Source organism: Dipodomys merriami, unplaced genomic scaffold, assembly GCF_024711535.1.
Source record: "Dipodomys merriami isolate MVZ:Mamm:240054 unplaced genomic scaffold, mDipMer1.0.p SCAF_20, whole genome shotgun sequence".
Taxonomy (NCBI): Eukaryota; Metazoa; Chordata; class Mammalia; order Rodentia; family Heteromyidae; genus Dipodomys; species Dipodomys merriami.
Window position 1 is genome coordinate 18,496,022 of NW_027203382.1, and position 20,674 is coordinate 18,516,695.

At 33.5% G+C, this 20,674-nt stretch overlaps 1 protein-coding gene across 2 annotated transcripts in view; it reads left to right on the top strand.

The window, feature by feature from the left end:
* Edil3 (EGF like repeats and discoidin domains 3) overlaps positions 1 to 19,286 on the top strand; it is a 417,822-nt gene extending 398,536 nt beyond the window's left edge. For both annotated transcript variants that reach the window (XM_070031141.1, XM_070031142.1), the window contains one exon: positions 16,098 to 19,286. In XM_070031141.1, the coding sequence (XP_069887242.1) occupies positions 16,098 to 16,247 (150 nt within the window). In that variant the 3' untranslated portion in view covers positions 16,248 to 19,286. The remainder of the gene's footprint in view (positions 1 to 16,097) is intronic.
* The last annotated feature ends 1,388 nt before the right edge of the window (positions 19,287 to 20,674 follow it).

Genomic DNA, 20,674 nt, shown 5'->3' on the forward strand with positions numbered 1-20,674 from the left:
TGCAAATAGGGCAGAATGGGAAACAAATGAAGTAGCTTAAAAAAAATAAAGAAAGCAATTTCCAAGAATTAAATGATTTTATATGTTTTATTTTAATATATAGTAATTAAAATAAGTTATAAGTTATATATTATATACAAGTTATACCAATAATTAAATAATAAATTTGTAAATTATAGCCATAATTTATTTTAATAAATAATATATATAACCATGTCCTTACCTTGTTTTACTCGTTAAAATAATATTTTAAATGAAAATATTTGGTAAACAATATTGTCTCCTTGACCTTAATTAGGTGTTTGGTGAGTGACTTCATTAAAGTTAAAAAGACAATGATATAGTTTTAGATTTGTGTAAAAAGAAGAGCATTGCTATTTAAACAAAAAACTATTTAGTACCAACAGCTTAGAAGTTTATCTGCTTTATTCATTGTAATTTAACATTATGAGACTGGATTAGTATACACACTGATGCAGGATTTTCTATGTTTACATAGATATAGGTGCTACTGTATTTTATAAATGGAATGTTTCTACTTTGGTAGGTTTTAAGTTTAGTGATGAGTTCATGTCATGTCAAATAGTCCTGTTTAGGAATCATATCTGATGTCACTGCTCACATGTCTGAGGAACTAAAGAAACATGGATTAGGGATTTAAAAGAGTAAAATGTCAATATACAATAGTGAAGATGTGGAACCATTATAGATATTCAATAAATGATAATTGAGTAAAGAGAATGGCGTTCATATACACAATGTAATTTTATTTAGCTATAAAGAAGGATGAAATTATGTTGTTTGCATGAAAGTGGGTGAACTGGGTATCATCATATTAAGCAAGAGAAGCTGAGCTCAGAGAAAACAAATTTCAGGTTTTCACTCATGTAAAGAATCTAAACCTGAAAACATGCTGTTTGTTAGATAATGAGAGAAGGAAGAAAGGACAAAGTGACAGAGTATTTTAAGAATATATTATACATCAGAATAAAAATAGCACAGTGAATGAGGCCCACCAGCGTCTGTTTAAAGGGAATGGGAAAGAGAATGATAAAGTAAGTTTAATGAAAACCAGGGAAAACTTGAACAAGGCACATTATACACAGGTTATTAATATCACAGTACAAACCTCACTGAACAATTAATTTACAATAATAAAAAATATAACCTAAGGGATAAATGTGATATTCATGACTGAATGAAGTCTGATATGAGGCATAGAGAAAATATTGTTTTAGTGAAAAGGTAAAGAAAAATCTATTATTGCCAAGATATTTGTGCACAGGGAAGCTATAAGAAATATAGGAATAGTTTATAATATGCAGAAATTTCTTTTTCAGGGCTGGGAAGGTGGCTCAGTGGTATAGCGCTTGCCTTGCATGCATGAGGCCCTGGGTTCGATTCCTCAGCACCACATAAGCAAAAAGAAAAAAGCCGGAAGTGGCACTGTGGCTTAAGTGGTAGAGCGCTAGCCTTGAGCTAAAGAGCTGAGGGACAGCGCCCAGGCCCAGAGGTCAGGCCCAGGACCCGACCCTCCCCTCCAAAAAGAAAAGAAAAAAGAAAAAAGAAAGAAATTTCTTTTTCACAGTTTTGGGAAGTTCAGAACTAAGATTCAGCATCCAGTGAGGCTGCACTTTTGAGTTCATAGTGTCCCATTACTATCCTCATGTGGAAAAAAAGGAACAAACAATCTCTTTATGTAAGTGCTGTTACAAATGCATCCCCGTGATCAAATCACCTCCCAAAAGGCTCTATTCCACAAGAACATTCATTGTCTTGGGAGTTGGAATTTCAGCATATTCATATGAAAGGAGTATTAAATACATTCAGCGCTGACTATAGATACAATTGTGTCATTGAATATGCAGTTTTAGATTTCATGTTCTTAGAACAAATAGAATATTTATATATTTGATAAAGCTTATAACTAAAAAGACAATATAATATGAGATATATCTAACCATGAACATTTTTCTCAAACTTAATTACTTAATGGATATGGAAATAATTGTACAAATCTGCAACAGGAGAGCAACTTATTTTCAAATTTTTCAGGTGCAGAATGTTGAAAGGAATGACATGGATCAAGATCCATTGTATTCATAAAATGCTCTGTTAAACGACAATTCCTTTGTACAACTACTTACAGAAAATTTTAAAAAAAAAGTATGATCAGGACTGACTTACATAATCTGTTCTGAAGCTTGGATTAGGGGTCAGAAATAAGGCCATAACTGGCCAGTCAAAACCAAAAAGACAGGGCTGGAAATAGAAAGTTGTGTTTCCATTTCTATGCTGAATTGGAGCTTCAATGGATCTATCTACCTGGTGATGTTTGCTCTTGAATCTAAAGTTCTAAGAACAGGAGAGTAAGGGAGTTGAGAAAAGTGAGGGTTAATAGTGTCTTATGCAGTTACAATTACAGAGTGAAGCAGGGAATATGTCAAGTGTGGACTACTGAATGTCCACAGGACCCTCAAGAAAGCACGCTATGACAAGGAACTCATTAATTTTTAGCAGCTATTCAGGTATTTTGGAGACACCAATGGAGAGCCAGATTGTCCTTCAGGAGTAATCTTGAATTTTAAGAAAATCTTTGAATACTATTTCACATTGTTTAATATTAAAGAGTAGCAATGCAAAATATATGATTAGTTTTAACCTAAGAAGCATTGATATTTTGTAATGGCACTTGCACTCTTTAAAATGAATACATTAAAAAGCACAAAGAAAATAAAGAGTACTATCAAAATTCCATCAGGTGGTAGAAATAAAGTCAGACATAAAATATATAAACGTTGTGAAGTTTTGTAATGAGTAGGTTGGACAAGGCACTGTGGGAGCGTCCCTGGTTCCACAGCTAAATTTAATGAAATGCTGTGAAAAGTGATTTTCAGTAAGTGTGTAGGGAAAGCAAAGAAGGATTGAACAGTGTTTATTTTGTTGTTAATTATTTATGCCCCAGTATAAAACTTTGAAACCATATCCTTTCTCTTTAAAATTTCTCTGGTTAAAAGATTTTTTAAGAAAAATTTTTAGATATGTATAAATAGCACAAGGAACTTTTTTTTGTCTGTCGTGGGGCTTGAACTCTGGGCCTCAGTCTTCAGCAGAAGGCAAATACTCTACCACTTTAGCTACAGCCCTACTTTCAGTTTTCTGAGTAGTTTATTGGAGATGAATTTCAGGGACTTTCCTGCCTGGGCTGGCTTTGAACCATGATCCTCAGATCTCAGCCTCCTGAGTAGCTAGGATTACAGGCGTGAGCCACTGGCACCTGGCTGTAAGGAACTTTTTATTCACATAGAGTGCTACCAAAATTAAAAATGGTAATCAAATAAAAACATGTTTTAATATTACATATCCTATTAATTTCTCAATTTTAATATTTTTCATTCTATCTTATCAACATGACAACATTCACATTAAAATACTGATTTGTGTTTGATTTATATAATTCTAAATGCAATTTCATAATGACAACAGTTCAGAATTTTAAAATGTCATTGATATTTTTATTTACGTTACACATGTGCCAGAACTGTTAGGAATCATCATTTGCTAGGTCAATATGACTACACATTTACTTAAAACCTAACATATTAAAACAATTGATCAGTCATTGGTCACCAATAGAATGTTTATGTTTATCAAACTTTAATACATTGTTTAAGGTTTATATTTTATTATTTGCTAAAAGGTAATAATGAATCTGATGAAAACAGGAGGAATTAACTGAAAGAAAATCATTAGTATTTTATTTGAATAATTTCAGAGTCTTGTTTAATGTGAATCTAGTCTTGTAGCTTTGTTACTAGGAAAGGAGTAATTGCTCACTCTGAATTTAAACCACATCTTTGTTTTAGTTATTAGAATGATAGATACTGGTTACAAATACTGGCAAACGTGTAATCCTAGCTACTCAGGAAGAAAAGATACGAGAGTTCTAGTTCATTGCTAGCTCAGGAATGTGAGACCTCCATCTCAATCAATAAAAACAAAGTGTACCTGTCAGCTCAGCTACATGGGAAGTATAAATATGTGGATCACAGTCTGCTGGACTGAATAAAAATACAAGATTTACTTCCTAAAATAACTAAAGCCAAACGCTTATAGGCATAGCTCAAGTGCCAGAGCATCTGCCTAGCAAGCTCAAGGCTCTGCATTTAATCTCAGTACTGGCAAAAACAAAACAAAACATACACACACATAAAGAATTGACTAGAACATAAAAAACCCTCAGTTGCAATATTCAGGAAATTAAGTCTTTTCTTATTGTTTTCGTTGTGACTTTAATAACTTCCCACTTTCTCCATAGTTCAAACTTGAAAAAGAATAAAAGTGTTTTGTTATATGTCCATGTTTATGAGAAGCCATAAAAGATTCCTAAATCTGCCACACCTTATTATTTGACCTATTTCCTAGTGATTTTCATACTTTTCCATCTATTCTGAATATCTGGGACAAACAACGATATATTTTTGTTAGCATAATTTTGACTTAAATATTTCATATTTCAAACTTGTCTCTGTTGAGGATTTCCCTCATCTCCCTGCTGTATTGTGTCCTTTATGGAGTAGGTGCAGAAAGAGGGAGATAACTAGTTCATCTTCTCTCTGTGCCTAGGCCAATGCATGCATCCCCCATGCAGATGCTGCTGCTACTAAAGCACCAAAGTTCCATTTGGCCTCCATTTGTAGGATCATCATCTCTCCCTTCCTCCTTCACATTCTTTTCCTCTCACCATCAGTCTGTCACGACTGACTGTATAAGTCACCTCCATGTGTGTATACATACAGCTCTGTATCAAGTCACTTATGACCTAGGTAAAGTGAGACTCTTCAAAGAGATTTAGATCCAGGAAGGTCCCTGATGTTAGATGTGAATTACTAGACACATCAATTTCTCTCTGCCACATCATTTATGTATCTACTTCGAAGGGGTAGAGTCAGGCTACAAATTGTTCTGATGAAATAGAAAATACCTGGTGTGATTTAAGAGGAGATTCGAAGAGATGAGCTTTGAGCTTCAGTGGAGAGACAGTTGGCTTTGTACTTTTAAAGAAGAAAGATATATTAACATTCCTGATGTAAGGCAGAAAAGAGAAAAAAAATTAGACATTCTTCCTTTTTGACTATTTCTGGTAATATCTCCTGAACATATCTTTGAAAAGCAGATGATTTTCCAATTCTATTTTTTTCGGTAGGAATATTTCTTATCCCAGTCAAATTCTTAGTGCTAGAAGGCACATAGTTAAATATATAGCCACAGTTGAGAATGGCATATTTTATGTTTCATAAATCTTTATAGGCAATCATCCAATGTGATATATTTCCTGGGATACTCTTGTTACAAGAAGACTTTCATTATACAAGAAGTTAAATGTGGTGATGTGTCCTACCTGCTGACTTTTAGGCTGAGCATTCTTAATGCAAGTGAGTTTGTGAGAGGAAAGACAACAGTCAACAGAATGAAAAATTTTTGCTTTGAGTTTTCTCTGGGTCCTTTTCCATAGCCTAGTCTTAAAATCAAAAGGTAATATAAAATTTCTTAATAATGTTCTTTTAAAAAATGATTGCTGGACATTGCTTTAAGGAGGTTGATGAAAGAGGATCATGAGTTTGAGGTCAACAAGGGCTGCATAATTATGTAAGTCTCTACAGGGAAATTAAAAGGAATATATATAATAAACGAATAGCTGATATATATCAGCAATATATCAACTATAACTACCTATAAGCTAGCAATTTATATATATCAGATAGCTGCTATATATATATATATATATATATATATATATATATATATATATATAATCTCAGATAACAGTTTATCATTTCACAGGAAGAATGGAGGCGGCCTCAGGCCCTATTACCTCTCATTTGAATGGACTGGATTTTAACAATTTCTAGATGAACTTGTCATCCTCACAGTGCACTAAGAATCATAAAGACCATCTATTTCAGCTTGCTAGTACTAGTGACATTAATATTATAGTGAAAAGCTGTATTCCTTAATACTGTATACTTTGGGGTAAACTGAGTCCTATGAAGGTTAAAGGCTTTCTCAAAAATTACCCATTGCAACAATGAGATGTATAAGATGATATGTTGAAAAACAAACTTTACAATTTAGGCATGGGGTGGGCAGAGTGTAGTTCTGGAGATGGGAGGGAAGAGATGGTAGGGGAAAAAGAAAGAAGGCAACAATGCTTGATAAGAAATGTACTCATTACCTTGCTCATGTGATTGTAACCCCTCTGTACAGTATTTTCACAATAAAAAACTTATTTAAAGCCGGTGCCATTTGCTCACGCCTGTAATCCTAGCTACTCAGGAGACTGAGATCTGAGGATCATGGTTCAAAGCCAGTCCGGGCAGGAAAGACCTTAAGACTCTTATCTCCAATAAACCACTAAAAAACCTGAAGTGGTACTGTGGCTCAAGTGGTAGAGTTCTAGCCTTGAGCTGAAGACCTGAGGGACAGTGCCAGCCCAGAATTCAAGCCCCACTACCAACAAAACAAAAAACAAAATTATTTAACAAAATGCTTGTACATATATACTATTTCCTTTCCCCAAATTTAAAACCCAAAGTATCTGACAAAGAATAAATTTTAGAAAACTGTTACATAACTTTCAGTCCCAATTAAGAATTAAATAAGCCAACCAGGATTTGAGTCAACTTCATGGAAATTATGAAGACTGAATGGCAATCTGAGAAGCAATAAAGAATCAGACATGAAGAAAAACACTATAATATAGTTGTAGATTTTTGACCAATTATTGGAGTTTCTTGCTGATTTTACTTTGCAAAAAAACAGAAAGAAAAAGAAAAAGAAATTCAGTAAGATCAAAATTTTTAAAATATTGTTACAAGAATACTAAGATAACATTAAATATGTAGCTTAGAAACAAAAAATCACAATATAATAAGACTTATGTATTAGGAGTATTAAGCAAAGTCAAATCAGATTGTTAAAATATGGAATTGCCTGACATTAAAGGCCTAATTTCTACATAATTACAACAGAGAGCAAAATTTAGAGGCAAAAGATATTTCTTGAGAGCAATAATATGAGTGAAAATAATTTTCTCAGGGAAATTACATACTTAATTTAATGATTTAAAATAATGCATGTTCTGATGCAAGACCATCAAACCTGTCCTAATGATTCTTTGCTTTCTCCTTCAAAAATGTTTTCTAGAATTGGACCACTGACCTTAAATCTTTGCACAGTTTGAAGATCTCATATAATTTCATTAAGAAGCAAACAAATCTTTGAAGCAACTGGGATCTGAATTTTTTTAAAGTGTTTATGGAACAAACCATCATTTTGAAAGGGATACAGATAAACCTGTTACCCAATATGAATGATGGTGCAGATATTTTATATGTGTCAAATGTCCTTGTGTTCACAAATGCAAGTGTTCACATATGTAAACACTGAAGTATAATAGCTGCAAGAGGGGAGTCAAATGGTATACAATGAATTCATAGTCCAATAAAATGAATACCAGGAAACCGCCCCTTGAAAAGTGTGAAAAAAAATGGATGTCCTGTAGCCATCAGAAAACCAGGCTACAGTTTTGTAAGGGATTTGAAAATAATCCTAACTAGATACATAAAGTAATGTCTTCCAATAACTTATCAGGCATATCAGAAATTATATTAAAGAAATACAGAAGAATAAAGTGTTGAAATATTTTGCTATTAAAATACATTTTAAGAAAAGACAAGAAACAGTTTGAAATTTTAATTATGATCATTTCTATGAAAATAAAGGACATAAAAGAATGAAAACTAAAAATATGATTTATGGAGTACATCTAAGAATAATGTTTGGAGTGTAGATCCAGAAGCAAAAAAATGTAGCAAATTTCATCAGGTAGCTATATCAAAATGTACAGTATTTTCACAATAAAAAAATCAAAGAGCAAGCAAATTCACAATAAACTTTGAAGTGTGAATACACCATCTTAGACAGGATCATGATATTGGAGAATTTTTACCCACAATGCTTTTCAACTTTTAATGTTACAATCATTAAAAATCCATCTGTGAAACCCGTAGCCCTTTCCTACCACTCACTGCAAAGTGTAGATTTTTGAATCTACCCTCACTTCTGGCATCAATTACATGTTTATCAGTCCCCAAGACCACTCTCAGGTTTGATGGTTCAGTAGAAACACATGCAGAACATATTTGAAAAAGTACACTCAGTTAACAGCTTGTGACTACACACATGCAGAGAGTAGCTGCCAAAAGAAGAAGCTATGTATGGCAAAGCATATAGAAGGGTTGTAGGCATGAACCTTCCATTGTTCTCTCTCAGTGGACAGAACTCAACTTTCTCACAAAGATGTGACATAGTCCAAAGTACTTGCAAACCATTAAGATCACCTCAGCCTTGGTATTTAAAATTTTTACTTGAGCTCTGTCAGTTAGACATAATGATCACCTACCTGCTAGTTAAATATAGCTCAAGCTGACCTGAAGCTTCTACTGAATATTGCAATGGTAGCATAGATTATCTGGTGTGGTCCACAGTAGCCTGTTCAACAAGAAAACTTTTCAGATGGAACTTCACAAGGAAGCTCAGGAAGCAGACAAACCTCTCTTGGGGTCTAATTAATCTTTTGCAAATACTCAGATTTCACATAATTCAACAGACTGATCACTGGAATGATGTGTGCCTGTAAATACCATGTCTATAATCGTTTCCTTAAACTCTTCATAAGAGGCATTCACTGAAGGAAAGGTTTGTTACCAATTTGAAAAATAGTACATACAGATCCATAGAAAAAGGTATGTTTGTATGTACGACTTGAAAAGAGAACAAGAAAATAACTATTCTTGAAGATGGAAACTAAGATAATTGTTCAAGATGTTACAGCTAGTAGTGGATAAAAAAGTAACTCAAGCCATGTAAACTTTATCATTGCCTATGGCTTTAAAGAATATGTCATATGTATGTTTTGATTAAATTTCTTCCCCTCTGAATATTCCAAGAAGAATAAACACAGATATATGCACCTGTTATACATTGTTTATGATAGCAATTGTAGTCATTTGCCTGTATCTTTGGAGGGCAATAGTTCTACCCAGAATGCCTTGCAATAATTCTGTCAATGAAGAATTCTGCTTCAGCATTATTGGGATATTTTACAGTGCAGCTGATCTCTCAACTCATTTTAGTAAAGACTGATGATCTGTATAGACTCCTATTAGCAAAGTCTACTGCAAAATATGCTGATTCTTCCTTTTCTGATTTTTGTTTTCTACCTTCCTTTCTTTCTTTCTCTCTTCTTTCCTTCCTTCCTATTTCCTCCTTCCTTTCCATCTTCTTCTTTTCTTTTTCTTAGTCTGTGATGCTCAATATACCCTATTTAACAAGTAATTCTTCCTAAAGTATTGGTTTTGCCTGGAAAGTAATTTCTTATTTTCTTATTATTTTTGAAAGGATGTACTCATATATCAACTAATCTTGTTACAGAGTTTCCTGGGTTTAGTTGACTCAATTACAAAGCAAACCATCAAAAATACTATACTTGCCATTTTATCACAATTTTTTTAGGATGCTGGATAATGTTTAGAAAATTGAGTATCTTTTTTTAATTGTGAAAATACTGTGCAGAGGGTTTACAATTACATGGGCAAGATAATGAGTACATTTCTTATCAAGCATTGTTGCCTCCTCTTTTGTTTCCCCTTCTCATCCCTCCCACCCTTCCCCACCCCCCTCCAAAATTGTAAAATTCGTTTTTCAACCTAACTTTTCCCCATCCCATCCCTTCCCATCTCTCCTGCCTCCTGTCCCCCATCCCCCCACCTCCCAACCCCCTCCCCCTGCCAAAGTTATAAAGTTTATTTTTTGACATAAGATTTGTAAATCTCATTGTTGCAATGGGTCCACCTGTATCCCTATTTAAACAATTTGTTTTTTCCCTTTCCCTCCCCATATACCAACAGCAAATACAGTGAAAACAGGAATTATGCCATGGGGGAGAGACATACAAAGCTAAAAAGAAATCATCTTATAAATATGTTAGAAACAATAGCAAGAAAAAAAACCATTTGAGTCCTTATCTTAGGGTTCATTTCGCCTAACATCAACTTGTTGACAGTTTCTGTTTGTCTCAGACATATACTAGTTATTGCAAATAAGGGAAACCATGGGATCTATGTTTCTTTGGGTCTGGCTTACTTAATATAATGTTTTCCAAGTCTTTCCATTTCCTAACAAATGGAGCAATGTCATTCTTTCTGATGGAGGCATAGAATTCCATTGTGTATATACATCACATTTATTTGATCCATTCATCTACTGAGGGGCATCTGGGGTTGGTTCCATGTCTTAGCTATGGTAAATAATGCTGCAATAAACATAGTTGTGCTGGTAGCTTTAGTGTGGTCTTTTTTGGGATCATTAGGGTAAATGCCCAAAAGTGGGATTGCTGGGTCATAGGGGAGCATAGGAGTCTTTGAGGAACCTCCATACTACTTTCCAAAGTGGTTGAACAAGTTTATACTCCCACCAACAATGCAGTAGGGTTCCCTTCTGTCGCCATGCCCTCCAGCATCTGTTGTTTTTAGAGTTCTCTTATCACCAATATACTATTCAGCAAAAGTCAGAAGTGGGGCTGTGGCTAAAGCTTTGACCTAAAGAAGCTCAAAGGACAGTGCCTAAGCCTTGAGTTCCAACCCCAGGACCAAACAAACAAAAAAACCTCTCAGAACCATTCACTATTTTGATAATGTGAACATCAATTCTGAAAGTTTGAACTATGGAAATCCAATTAAAACTTTTAATAAGTTTACAACAAACAGAAAGATGTACGTTTTCTAATTTTCTAAAAAAAAAAAAAAGTAGTGTGCTCACACACACAAAATAATCCCCCATATCCTTCCATATTTAGAGTGTGATTTTGTGATTACTAAATGAAGCCAGCTGTAAAACCAAACATGATGATGCAGGTCTATAATCCCAGTTTTCCAGAGGCAGAGGGAAAAGGAGCATCACTTTCCTCCTTGGCAGTTTCCTGTATTGATGACAAATACACTGATCTGAAGAGATACTAGTCCTGAGAAACAATGACAGATTTCATAAATAAATACGTGTTGCTGGAAGCAACATTTCATTTACATTTCATCTGCTAGCCTGTCTGTGTTGAAATCTGAAGCACCCAATAGATGCTGATTTGATTTTCACTAATATTGCAGGAGAGTTAACAACAGAAAACAAAAATACAAAATCTCATCCATCTTGAGAGTATTGTGCTTTTCTCTCATATATGGTTATAATTAGGGAAGCATCTCTAACCTACTTTAAATGCCTGTGTTCTAAGGATACATATGTTATTTCCAAATCTTTCATTTTCCTTATGTATAGGGCAATGCCATTCTTTCTGACAAAAGCATAGAATTCAATGTGATATATATATATATATATATATATATATATATCACATTTGCTTGATCCATTCATATTCTGAGGGGCATCTGGGTTGGTTCCATATCTTATTTATGGTAAATAATGTTGCAAAACATAGTTGTGCTGGTAGCTTTAATATGGCCTTGTTTGTAATCCTTTGGATAAATACCAGGAGTGAGATTGCTGGATCAAATGAGAGTTCTATATATGGTTTTATGAGGAACCTCCAAACTGCTTTCCAGAATGGTTGAACAAGTTTACATTCCCACCAACAGTGTAGTAGTGTTCCCTTTTGGACACATTCCTGCGAGCATCTGTTATTTGTTTCTTGTTTTCTTGATAGTGGCCATTCTAACTGGGGTGATGTGAAATGGAAAGACTTGGACAAAATCATATTAAGTGAAGTAAGCCAGACACAAAGAAACATAGGCTCTATGCTTTCCTTCATTTTTAATAATTAGAAGGATAGTCCTAGCAGATAGTCCTAGCAGATGATCACAAAAGCTCAAAAGCTATGTACATATAATCATATAAAATGACATTAATCAAAATGAACACCAAGATATGGAAACAAGAGGATTTTTGGTTTTGGTTTTGGTTTTTGTTTTTATTTTGAATGTACTGTGTAAAGTTATTTCCTTTTTCTTTCTTTTTTTTTTTTCATTTGGTTTACCCCCTGTTGTCACTGTTTTTTATTTTGGTACCTTGTGTCATGTATATGTGTTTATCTGATTTGGGAAAGGAAGGGGGTATAACAAAATGGTGAGACAAAGGACAAAGGGGGAACCAACGCAACAGTGATACTCACAAGACAATATGTTGGAAATGATCTGCACAACTTGGCTGGGGGTGGGGAGTCAAGGAGGAGGGAAAGTGGGGGAAAGTGAGGGAGGGGGTAATAATGTTCTACAAGAAATGTACTCATCACCTTACTTATATAATTGTAACCCCTCTGTATATCACCAGTACAATAAAATAAAATCAAATTTAATAAAAGAAAACTGAGGAGTACAATAAGGTGAAAAAAAGGATACACGGGTTAGAAAATGCAGGAGAGAGCATTCAAGCATGATCAGATTTGAATATATGAAATGTATCATCTGCTAATTAACCTCAGCCCCAAACTACAGCTTTATTTCCCTCCTATAGATATATTTAATAATTTCCACTGCCTTTCTAGAATCTGATGCCAGTATAGCTACATACCTCCAAAGTGAGTGTGTGAAGCATATCATTTCTCCAAACATCTTACAGATTTTATAAATTGAACAAAAAATACTGTCTTGTTTTGCTAGGTAAAATGTTGAAATGGTGCCCTTAAGTAGGAGATTGTGAGTGCTGGCAACAGCAAATTGCCACATATGTCATCTTTCTACATAGCAAATTCAAAGTATCCTCATAATTAGCAAGTGTATGCTTTTATACTATTATTACTGATAGACCTCTAAAAATAAAAATGTATTTTTAAATATTTTAGAGCACAATTTGAGCAATTCCAATGTGCATTTTGTCTATATTTCTGTTGGCACTTGGATTTTATAAATCATCTTGCCTTATACAATAGCACTTCTTTTGGAACAAACATGAATATAACTATGATTTTCATATTTTACATGAAAAATTTCTTGGTTTTATTCAATTTTAGAGCAATGGAGATTCTCCACCTGTACTCTTGTTAAATAAATAAATAAATAAATAAATAAATAAATAAAATCTATCATATAATGATTTGTGCCTTGACAGTTTCTTTTGGAAATCTTGCTGAAAAGTAGAGATTTAAAATTGTTTCTTCCAAAATGTCCTTTCTAAGAAGTGGTCTAACACTGTGCTTTGGAATATTATAGATAGTGCCATAAAGCTTAGTGAATTTGAACTATACTGCTAATCTAGATTATTCCAAATACATATACTTCTCTAACAGGAATTGAAAACTGGATCTTAGTTTGAATATTCAATTTTAACTGTACAATCTCAGTGATGAATTTGAAACCAAGACCATAAATTAGAGAAAATATCAGAAAACCACAGTGTGTGCCCTTGTTTCCCGTTGTGCAATGACAACCTCCCATGATTTTGGTGAGTGATTCCATGGTATGGATTGAAAGTGTGAGCTTTGGCTAACAGAGATATAATCACTTAGTAAAACATCCATCTAGAAGGATGTCCTTCTTGGTCAGTGCAGAGCATTGCTGGAGATAAAATCTCAATTAAATGAATATTTTCATGTGTCAGGATGATGGATTATAGACTTAGCACAAACCAGCATTCTTTTCAAAAATAGCCTTTGAAATATGACATCTGTCAAGTTAAAGAATTACTCTCCCACCACGTGGGACAGTACTTTGCATTTACCCTCAAAAGCAAATAATCTTCCCATAGAACCCACAAAAAGACTACCAAATCATTCCTGTTACTTGTATTTACCAGTGCTAAACTGCCTAATGATTTAGAAATTAATTTATTTTTCTCTCTAAGGGATATTTTGTGACTGTAAAAGATTGAACCAACTTTTTTTCAAAGGAATATCAAAAACACATCCTTTAATTTCAAAATATAGGTTACATGTTCCCTCATACAGAGATCTTCTTCCCTTTCTGCCTCCCTTCCTTTCTTTGTTCTTTTTCTTTCTCTGTTTACCTTTCATTCTTTTGAGAATTTTATTTTCAGTTCCCCCCTTTGCTTCTATGGTCCTGTTTTGATCACAAACAAGAAAGAAAATTACCTTTCAACCATAAGATGCCTAATAAAATTAAAAGATGAAGAGATTTTCATTATCTAACATGAAATAAAAATATGAACATAGAAATTAACAAGAATGTACAAAATCAATAGGCAAAAACAGTAAAATCTTCATATAAAGACAAAACACATTATACATACTTTACTTTCCATCCCAGTAATTTATAATTTACAATCATTCTTATTAAGGTCCTAGTGTTTTGCCTATTTTTCTTTCTGAAACAGGTACTTACTAAAGATATTCTACAGACTTTCACAGGGAAAGGAGAATTTAAAGACTACAGATTATTTTTTCTTTGCATGAATGATAGAAAAGCCAAAACAATTTAATTTAAAACCGGCATTGATTGACTCATTTTTCTGGTGATGGGTTATTTTTTTTCTCTATGTGAGAACTGAGCAAAGAATTCTGATAAAGACACCCTTTTCACCAAAGCCCCTGTACAGTCCTATTTCTCCTCTTCCTTTGCAGTTAAAGGTCTGACAATTTAGGCAAAGATGATAGGTAAATAGATAGATAGAAGTAGGTAGGTAGAGAGAGAAAGAGAGAGATACATAGATAGGCATATACATATGCATACATATTGAGTGGTGGGATATACTTCTTTTCTGAAAATATTTTCTATAATATACTCTCTTTCCCCATACCTCTGTTGAATGAGAGAGCCATATTCCCAACATGATGGCTGTTACTTGTGCATGACTTGGATCTGAGTCATTGTTCTAGAACAGAGTAAATTGAGGTAGCTCTTGACCAGCATCAGGTCATTTAACTAGCTAAATTGATAAACTTTGCTTTCAATTAAGAAAACCAAGCAGATAAATTGATAAATCTATGAGTTGGGTACCAGCATTGGGTACCCATAACCCTAGCTACTTAGGAAGCCAAGATCTGAGGAATCCAGTTTAAACCTGGGCAGGAAAGTCTGTGAGGCTCTTAGCTCCAATGAACCACTAAAAAGCCAGAAGTAGAGTTGTGATTCAAGTGATAGAAAGTCAACTTTGAGGAAAAAATAACTATTAGCACTATTAGCACACACACACACACACACACACACACACACTCACACACACACACACGCATGCACAACACACACACACACACACACACACACACACACACACACACAGAGCTAGATCTAAAATTGTCTGCATTAAAAACCCAAAGAAACATAGGTCTGATGATTTCCCTTATCTGCAATAACTAGTATATGTCTAGGACAAGCAGAAGAAGTCAAAAGCTATGTATATATGACCTTATAACCTGATGCTAAGCAAAATGAACCCCAAGATGGGAACAAAAGATTTTATCTTTGTTGTTGTTCTTTTTAATGTATTTATAATGTACTATGTGATTTTTTTTGTTTCTCTGCATATTCTTCCCCCCGTGGTACAACCCCTATTGTCAGTGTATTTGATTCCAGTGTCCTGCATCTTGTATATACATTTTTCTAATTTTGGGAGGGGAAGAGAAATAACAAAATGCTGAAATAATGATATAGGTTGACCCATTGTAACAACAAGATGTACAAGACCCTATGCTGAAGACAAAAAAAAAAAACTTTGCATGGGGGAAGGGAGGAGAAGGAGGAGTAGGCAGGTGGGGAGGAAAGGGATGGTAGGGAACAACCAAGCAGGGGGTAACAATGTTCAATAGGAAATGGACTCATTACTTTGCTCACATAACTGTAACCCTCTGTACAGTATCTTTACAATAAAAATATATATTTAAAATTAAAAAACATTTCTTGCCTCATTTGTTAAACATGAAAATGGCATTTAAAATAACGATTTAAAAGAAGCTTTAATGTATTAAATAATGATCAAATCTTGCATTTGGGAAATACTATACAATTTTTTAAATTGAAATAAATTCCAAAGAAAAAGAAAGCTGCATGGTTGATATTTTCTCTTATCGTTTTTAGGTGTTCCAGGGCAATTTTGATAATGACACCCACAGAAAAAATGTCATCGATCCTCCCATCTATGCAAGGCACATACGAATCCTTCCTTGGTCCTGGTATGGAAGGATCACTCTGCGGTCAGAGCTGCTGGGCTGCACAGAGGAGGAATAAGAAGACCCCAACTCACACAGCACTCTTCTGTTTCCCCAAAAGTATCTCCATGGAATGGACTGTGCAAAATCTGTAGGAAACTGAATGCGTTGTTGTATGTGTGTGACAAGGTTGTTCAGATTTTGTCCTTTAAGTAGGTCTAAGCCTGCCTTATCTATTGTTTCGTCATATTTTTATTGTTCAGCTCTCCTAAGTAACATTGCATTTATTATCAATTAGCTTTTTCATTATTTCCTTAATTACTTATATTGGCTGCCATATATTAAGGAAAACAAGTAGGCTTCTTTTGATAGCAAAGGTAGAAACTTAACAGTTGTCAGATCACAGACAATAAAATAAAATACAATAAAAATAAATGTTGATGGAGCATTTACACTCAAAGCTCAACTAATTTTCATAAAGGAAATATTACAATGTGAGCAATAAGATTTTTTCCTGTAATCCACATTATGTTGTTTCCCTGTGCCTACCTAATACTATCAGAGTTTATAACAATTTTGAAAAAGAGTCTGTAATTAGCAGTATTAACTATTGTTAATACTCATTTTCATTTTCATTAATTTTAATTGGAGATTGTGTAAATCCTTTGTGTCAAATTTTCCAAATTATTTTTTTCTATTATTTACTTACAATACAGTGTCATCTTTATTTATATACAAGGAACATCATTGAATATTAGTAAATTGATTGGTATTTAATGTCACTAAAATGAGTCTGAAATTTTAACTAGAAAGGAAGCTATAAACATGTAATTTCCAAATTACATATATTTTTCCATAAATGGAAATTTTTCCTTATGGAAAAATTCTATATTATCATTTTGTTAGAAAGAAACATAGCTATCATGTCCCTTTCAGTTTAAATCTTCGTTTTGATCTTATTTACATAGCCTTACATTTACTTCAAAAGAATAGACTCATCTTTTGTAAATTTAAAAATGAGCAAACAAAAGTTGTTGTAGTGCTTGGTCAATCCCCATATTTCCTGTGAAGTGAAAATTTTATTTGTATTTGAAGCTAGTAGTCATTTCTCAAGAAAGCACATATGCAGTTATTTAGAAGAAGCCAAGTGTTTACTAATGACAAAATCATAAACCATTTTCAAGAGGAAAATTGATTTCTGTGAATTTTGCTTCAAAGGTTCTGAAAAAAATCAGCAATTATCATCACACTTTGTTACTGATAATGGAGGCTTCATTGACATGTTTCTCCAATCAAAGCACATGCTGCCCTCCATAAATGTCCTCAGTACCTAATTTATAAAGTCTACAAGTATTTCTTTCATAAGGCTTAGACACAGAATTATTGGAGTTTAAAATTAAGGGTCCTGGGAAAAGAAAGGATGGAATGTGTATGAAATGTTAAGGCCCTGCACAACACTGCTGAGTTGTTTGTTTTCTTTTCTTTAATATCTGTACTGCATAACAGAAGCCACTAGACTGTTACTGTCCTGTCTGCCCATGTGTTATAAGCATTTCTTCATAATGTATATATGGAGTGTTCTTCAACCATAGTAATGAATTTAAAGAGAAAGTCAATCACAATAACATTATTAATAAGAGCAAATCTATCCATCTAAGTGGACTGATTGGTCATATGTTGGTTCTATGTTCATGTTTTATTCTTCAGCTTCTTATTATGTAATGGTTGATTTAAAATGTCTAAAAATGGATCAGCTTTCAATATCATTTCAAAACAAAATTTCTATGTCTTTTAGGTGATTTTAATTTTATTTTATTAGACTTTGCACATATTACAAATGGCTGAGTTTAAAAATCATTTTATAAAAAGTTATTCAGGTTTATAAAACACCTACACTTGGCCAGGAACCAATAGCTCACACCTACAGTAGTACCAATTTGAGAGATTGAGATTGAGGGGATTATTGTTCAGGGTAAGACAGGCCAGAAAAAAAAAGTCTGGGAGCCTAGTTTTCAAAAATTAGAGAGACAGTGTTGAATACCAGTTGTCTTAGATAGCAGCAAGCCTGGTGGATTGTACCCAGATTCATTTATCCCCAAAATTATGAGCATAAATTATAACTAGATGCATGGCTCAGAGGTAAAAGTGCCTGCTAGCAAGTCTGTAGTTCTGAGTTCAAAACACCAGTGCTACCAAGAAAAGAAAAACTTACACATGCTTACTTTATAGCCTTTGTTCCATTATTTTCTTTTAGGATTTATGGTCCTACCAAATTTTAAATTTTTTCTTTGTTGATTCTTCATTCTGTAGACCATATTCTAAAGATTATGAATAATACTTTGTGACTGGTAAATGTTTTCAAATGTTTAATGTGATATTTTTCAATTTTTTCTGTTGATTGCTGTTTAAAAAATACACTTTCCAAAAGAGTTGGTTAAGATTATGTTGGTTACATTTCAGAAGTCACTGGAATGGCCTCCTCTGGCTTATGCTTTTTCTTACACCTTAATATGCTTTTCTTTGTTTTTTTCTTTTTTTCCCCATGGCACATGGATTTCTCGGCAGAGATTCCCCATATGGAAATACTGATAATTATGAAGTAGCTTGTATGTCGTTTGTATCAATGATATCAAAGTGAAAGCAAATGTTTTATTTTAATTGCCAAGAAAGCAGAAAACACCAAAAAATTAGCCAGTCCTACATATATTAAGTAAATGTCAAAACTAATTTTGTAACATGAAATTAAAAGCATCTCCACTTGATCTGTGTCTTAATGACAGCAATCACCCCATACAAACTCCAATATTAGGGTTGACTTTCTCTTTCTGAATCACTTCATAATGATAGATAATGGATTTTGAAGACTTGGAGTACTAATGATTGTAACTCTGGAAGTCAACAAATGATGAAATAGAATGCTCAATGCTGGCGTCTGATGTGTCAGTAAGTACAAAAAATAACCAAGACACATTACTTTTGCAAACTTTCAAGCTGTGTAATATTTCAATGTTGTTGTTTTTTTCTTTGTATATATACTTAAATCACATAGAATGTTGTAAAATCAGTATGACCATGTCTAGTCTTCAAACTTAAAATAAACTTTTGAAAATCGGTGGTACATTTGAAGCAGTTATAATTAAACATATTTGTTAAGAATACACAACTTGTCTGTGAATTCCCACTACTTATTACACATACTTGGTTTATTTTTATTTGTACAAAACTATTAATGTGATTAAAATAGAAATTATAATAGTCTAATACACACTGAGTACAATGTGTTTTCTGAAGATTACTAAAATGTATACATGCCTTATGGGATTTTTTCCTCTCTCTCTCTCTCTCTCTCTCTCTCTCTCTCTCTCTCTCCCTCTCTCCCTCTCTCTCTCTCTCTTTCTCTGTTCCTGTCTCTCTTCCTCCCTCCTTCCCTTTCTCCCTCCTTTTCTGATACCAAGACCTCATGTTCTGGCTGGTGTTTTTCTCTAGCAATAGAGCCACACTTCTAGCCTTGCTTTTTGGTGGTGACTGGTGAAGGATTTTTGGAGACTTCTACCTGGGGTGGTTTGGAACCATGAGCCTCCTAAGTAGCTAGGATTACCTGTGCTCAGACCTCATGATCATTATTCTTGTAGAAATTTTCCATTCATTTTTTGCTCCATATATATATAAAGTTGTCTTTACTAAGACTTCTCTCTCCATAATATTCAGATGACTTTACTATTGTTTTTGTTATTTACTCATTCCATTGATGTTCAGGAGTATCATGAAATGAGACAGTCAGAAATAAACAATGACATGACACGAACAATCTATTTTCCATCACACTTCAGCTATTACATAATGAAAAGCATAAAACTTGTCATCTTCGCAAGTTGTTACTGGCTCTATGAAAGTCACTAGGAAAATATTAAATATATTTACTTCCCATTTTCTGCTATTTTCTTTAGCTTCAAATATTGGGAAAAAATTAAGATATTAATGTTGGCAACTTTGCATTTCAATGAATCTCTGACAAGTCTCATTATTGACTTCTTACATGTACTGACATATTCTCAAATGTTTCTACTTTTGCATTGGAATGAGAATGATTTGACAGGGTTCTATTGTTAGCCTAATTTTTGTACACACACATACCCAAATATGATTCTTAATTCAAAGCAACTATACAACATCCATGCTTTCAATAGGTTAATAATAAATTATTATAACATCTATACAGGGTAAAAAAATCATTCTGTTAATAACTGCTTGGCCAATTTGAAATGTGTGTCTACCATATAATGAAAAATTAGGAAATAAAAAAATATTTGTTATTTGTAACTTTTAAATACAGCTAAGTATCTACTATTTCAGCTTTAAGTGGATGACTTTATTTTGGAAGGTCAACAAAATGTGTTGTTCTTGTGAGATACACTGATTTCTTTTTACAAGAAGTTTTTATGAAATTAACAAAGTAGTATATTGCTTATTTGTGAAAATTACCATTTTTCACCTTTGATGTACAAA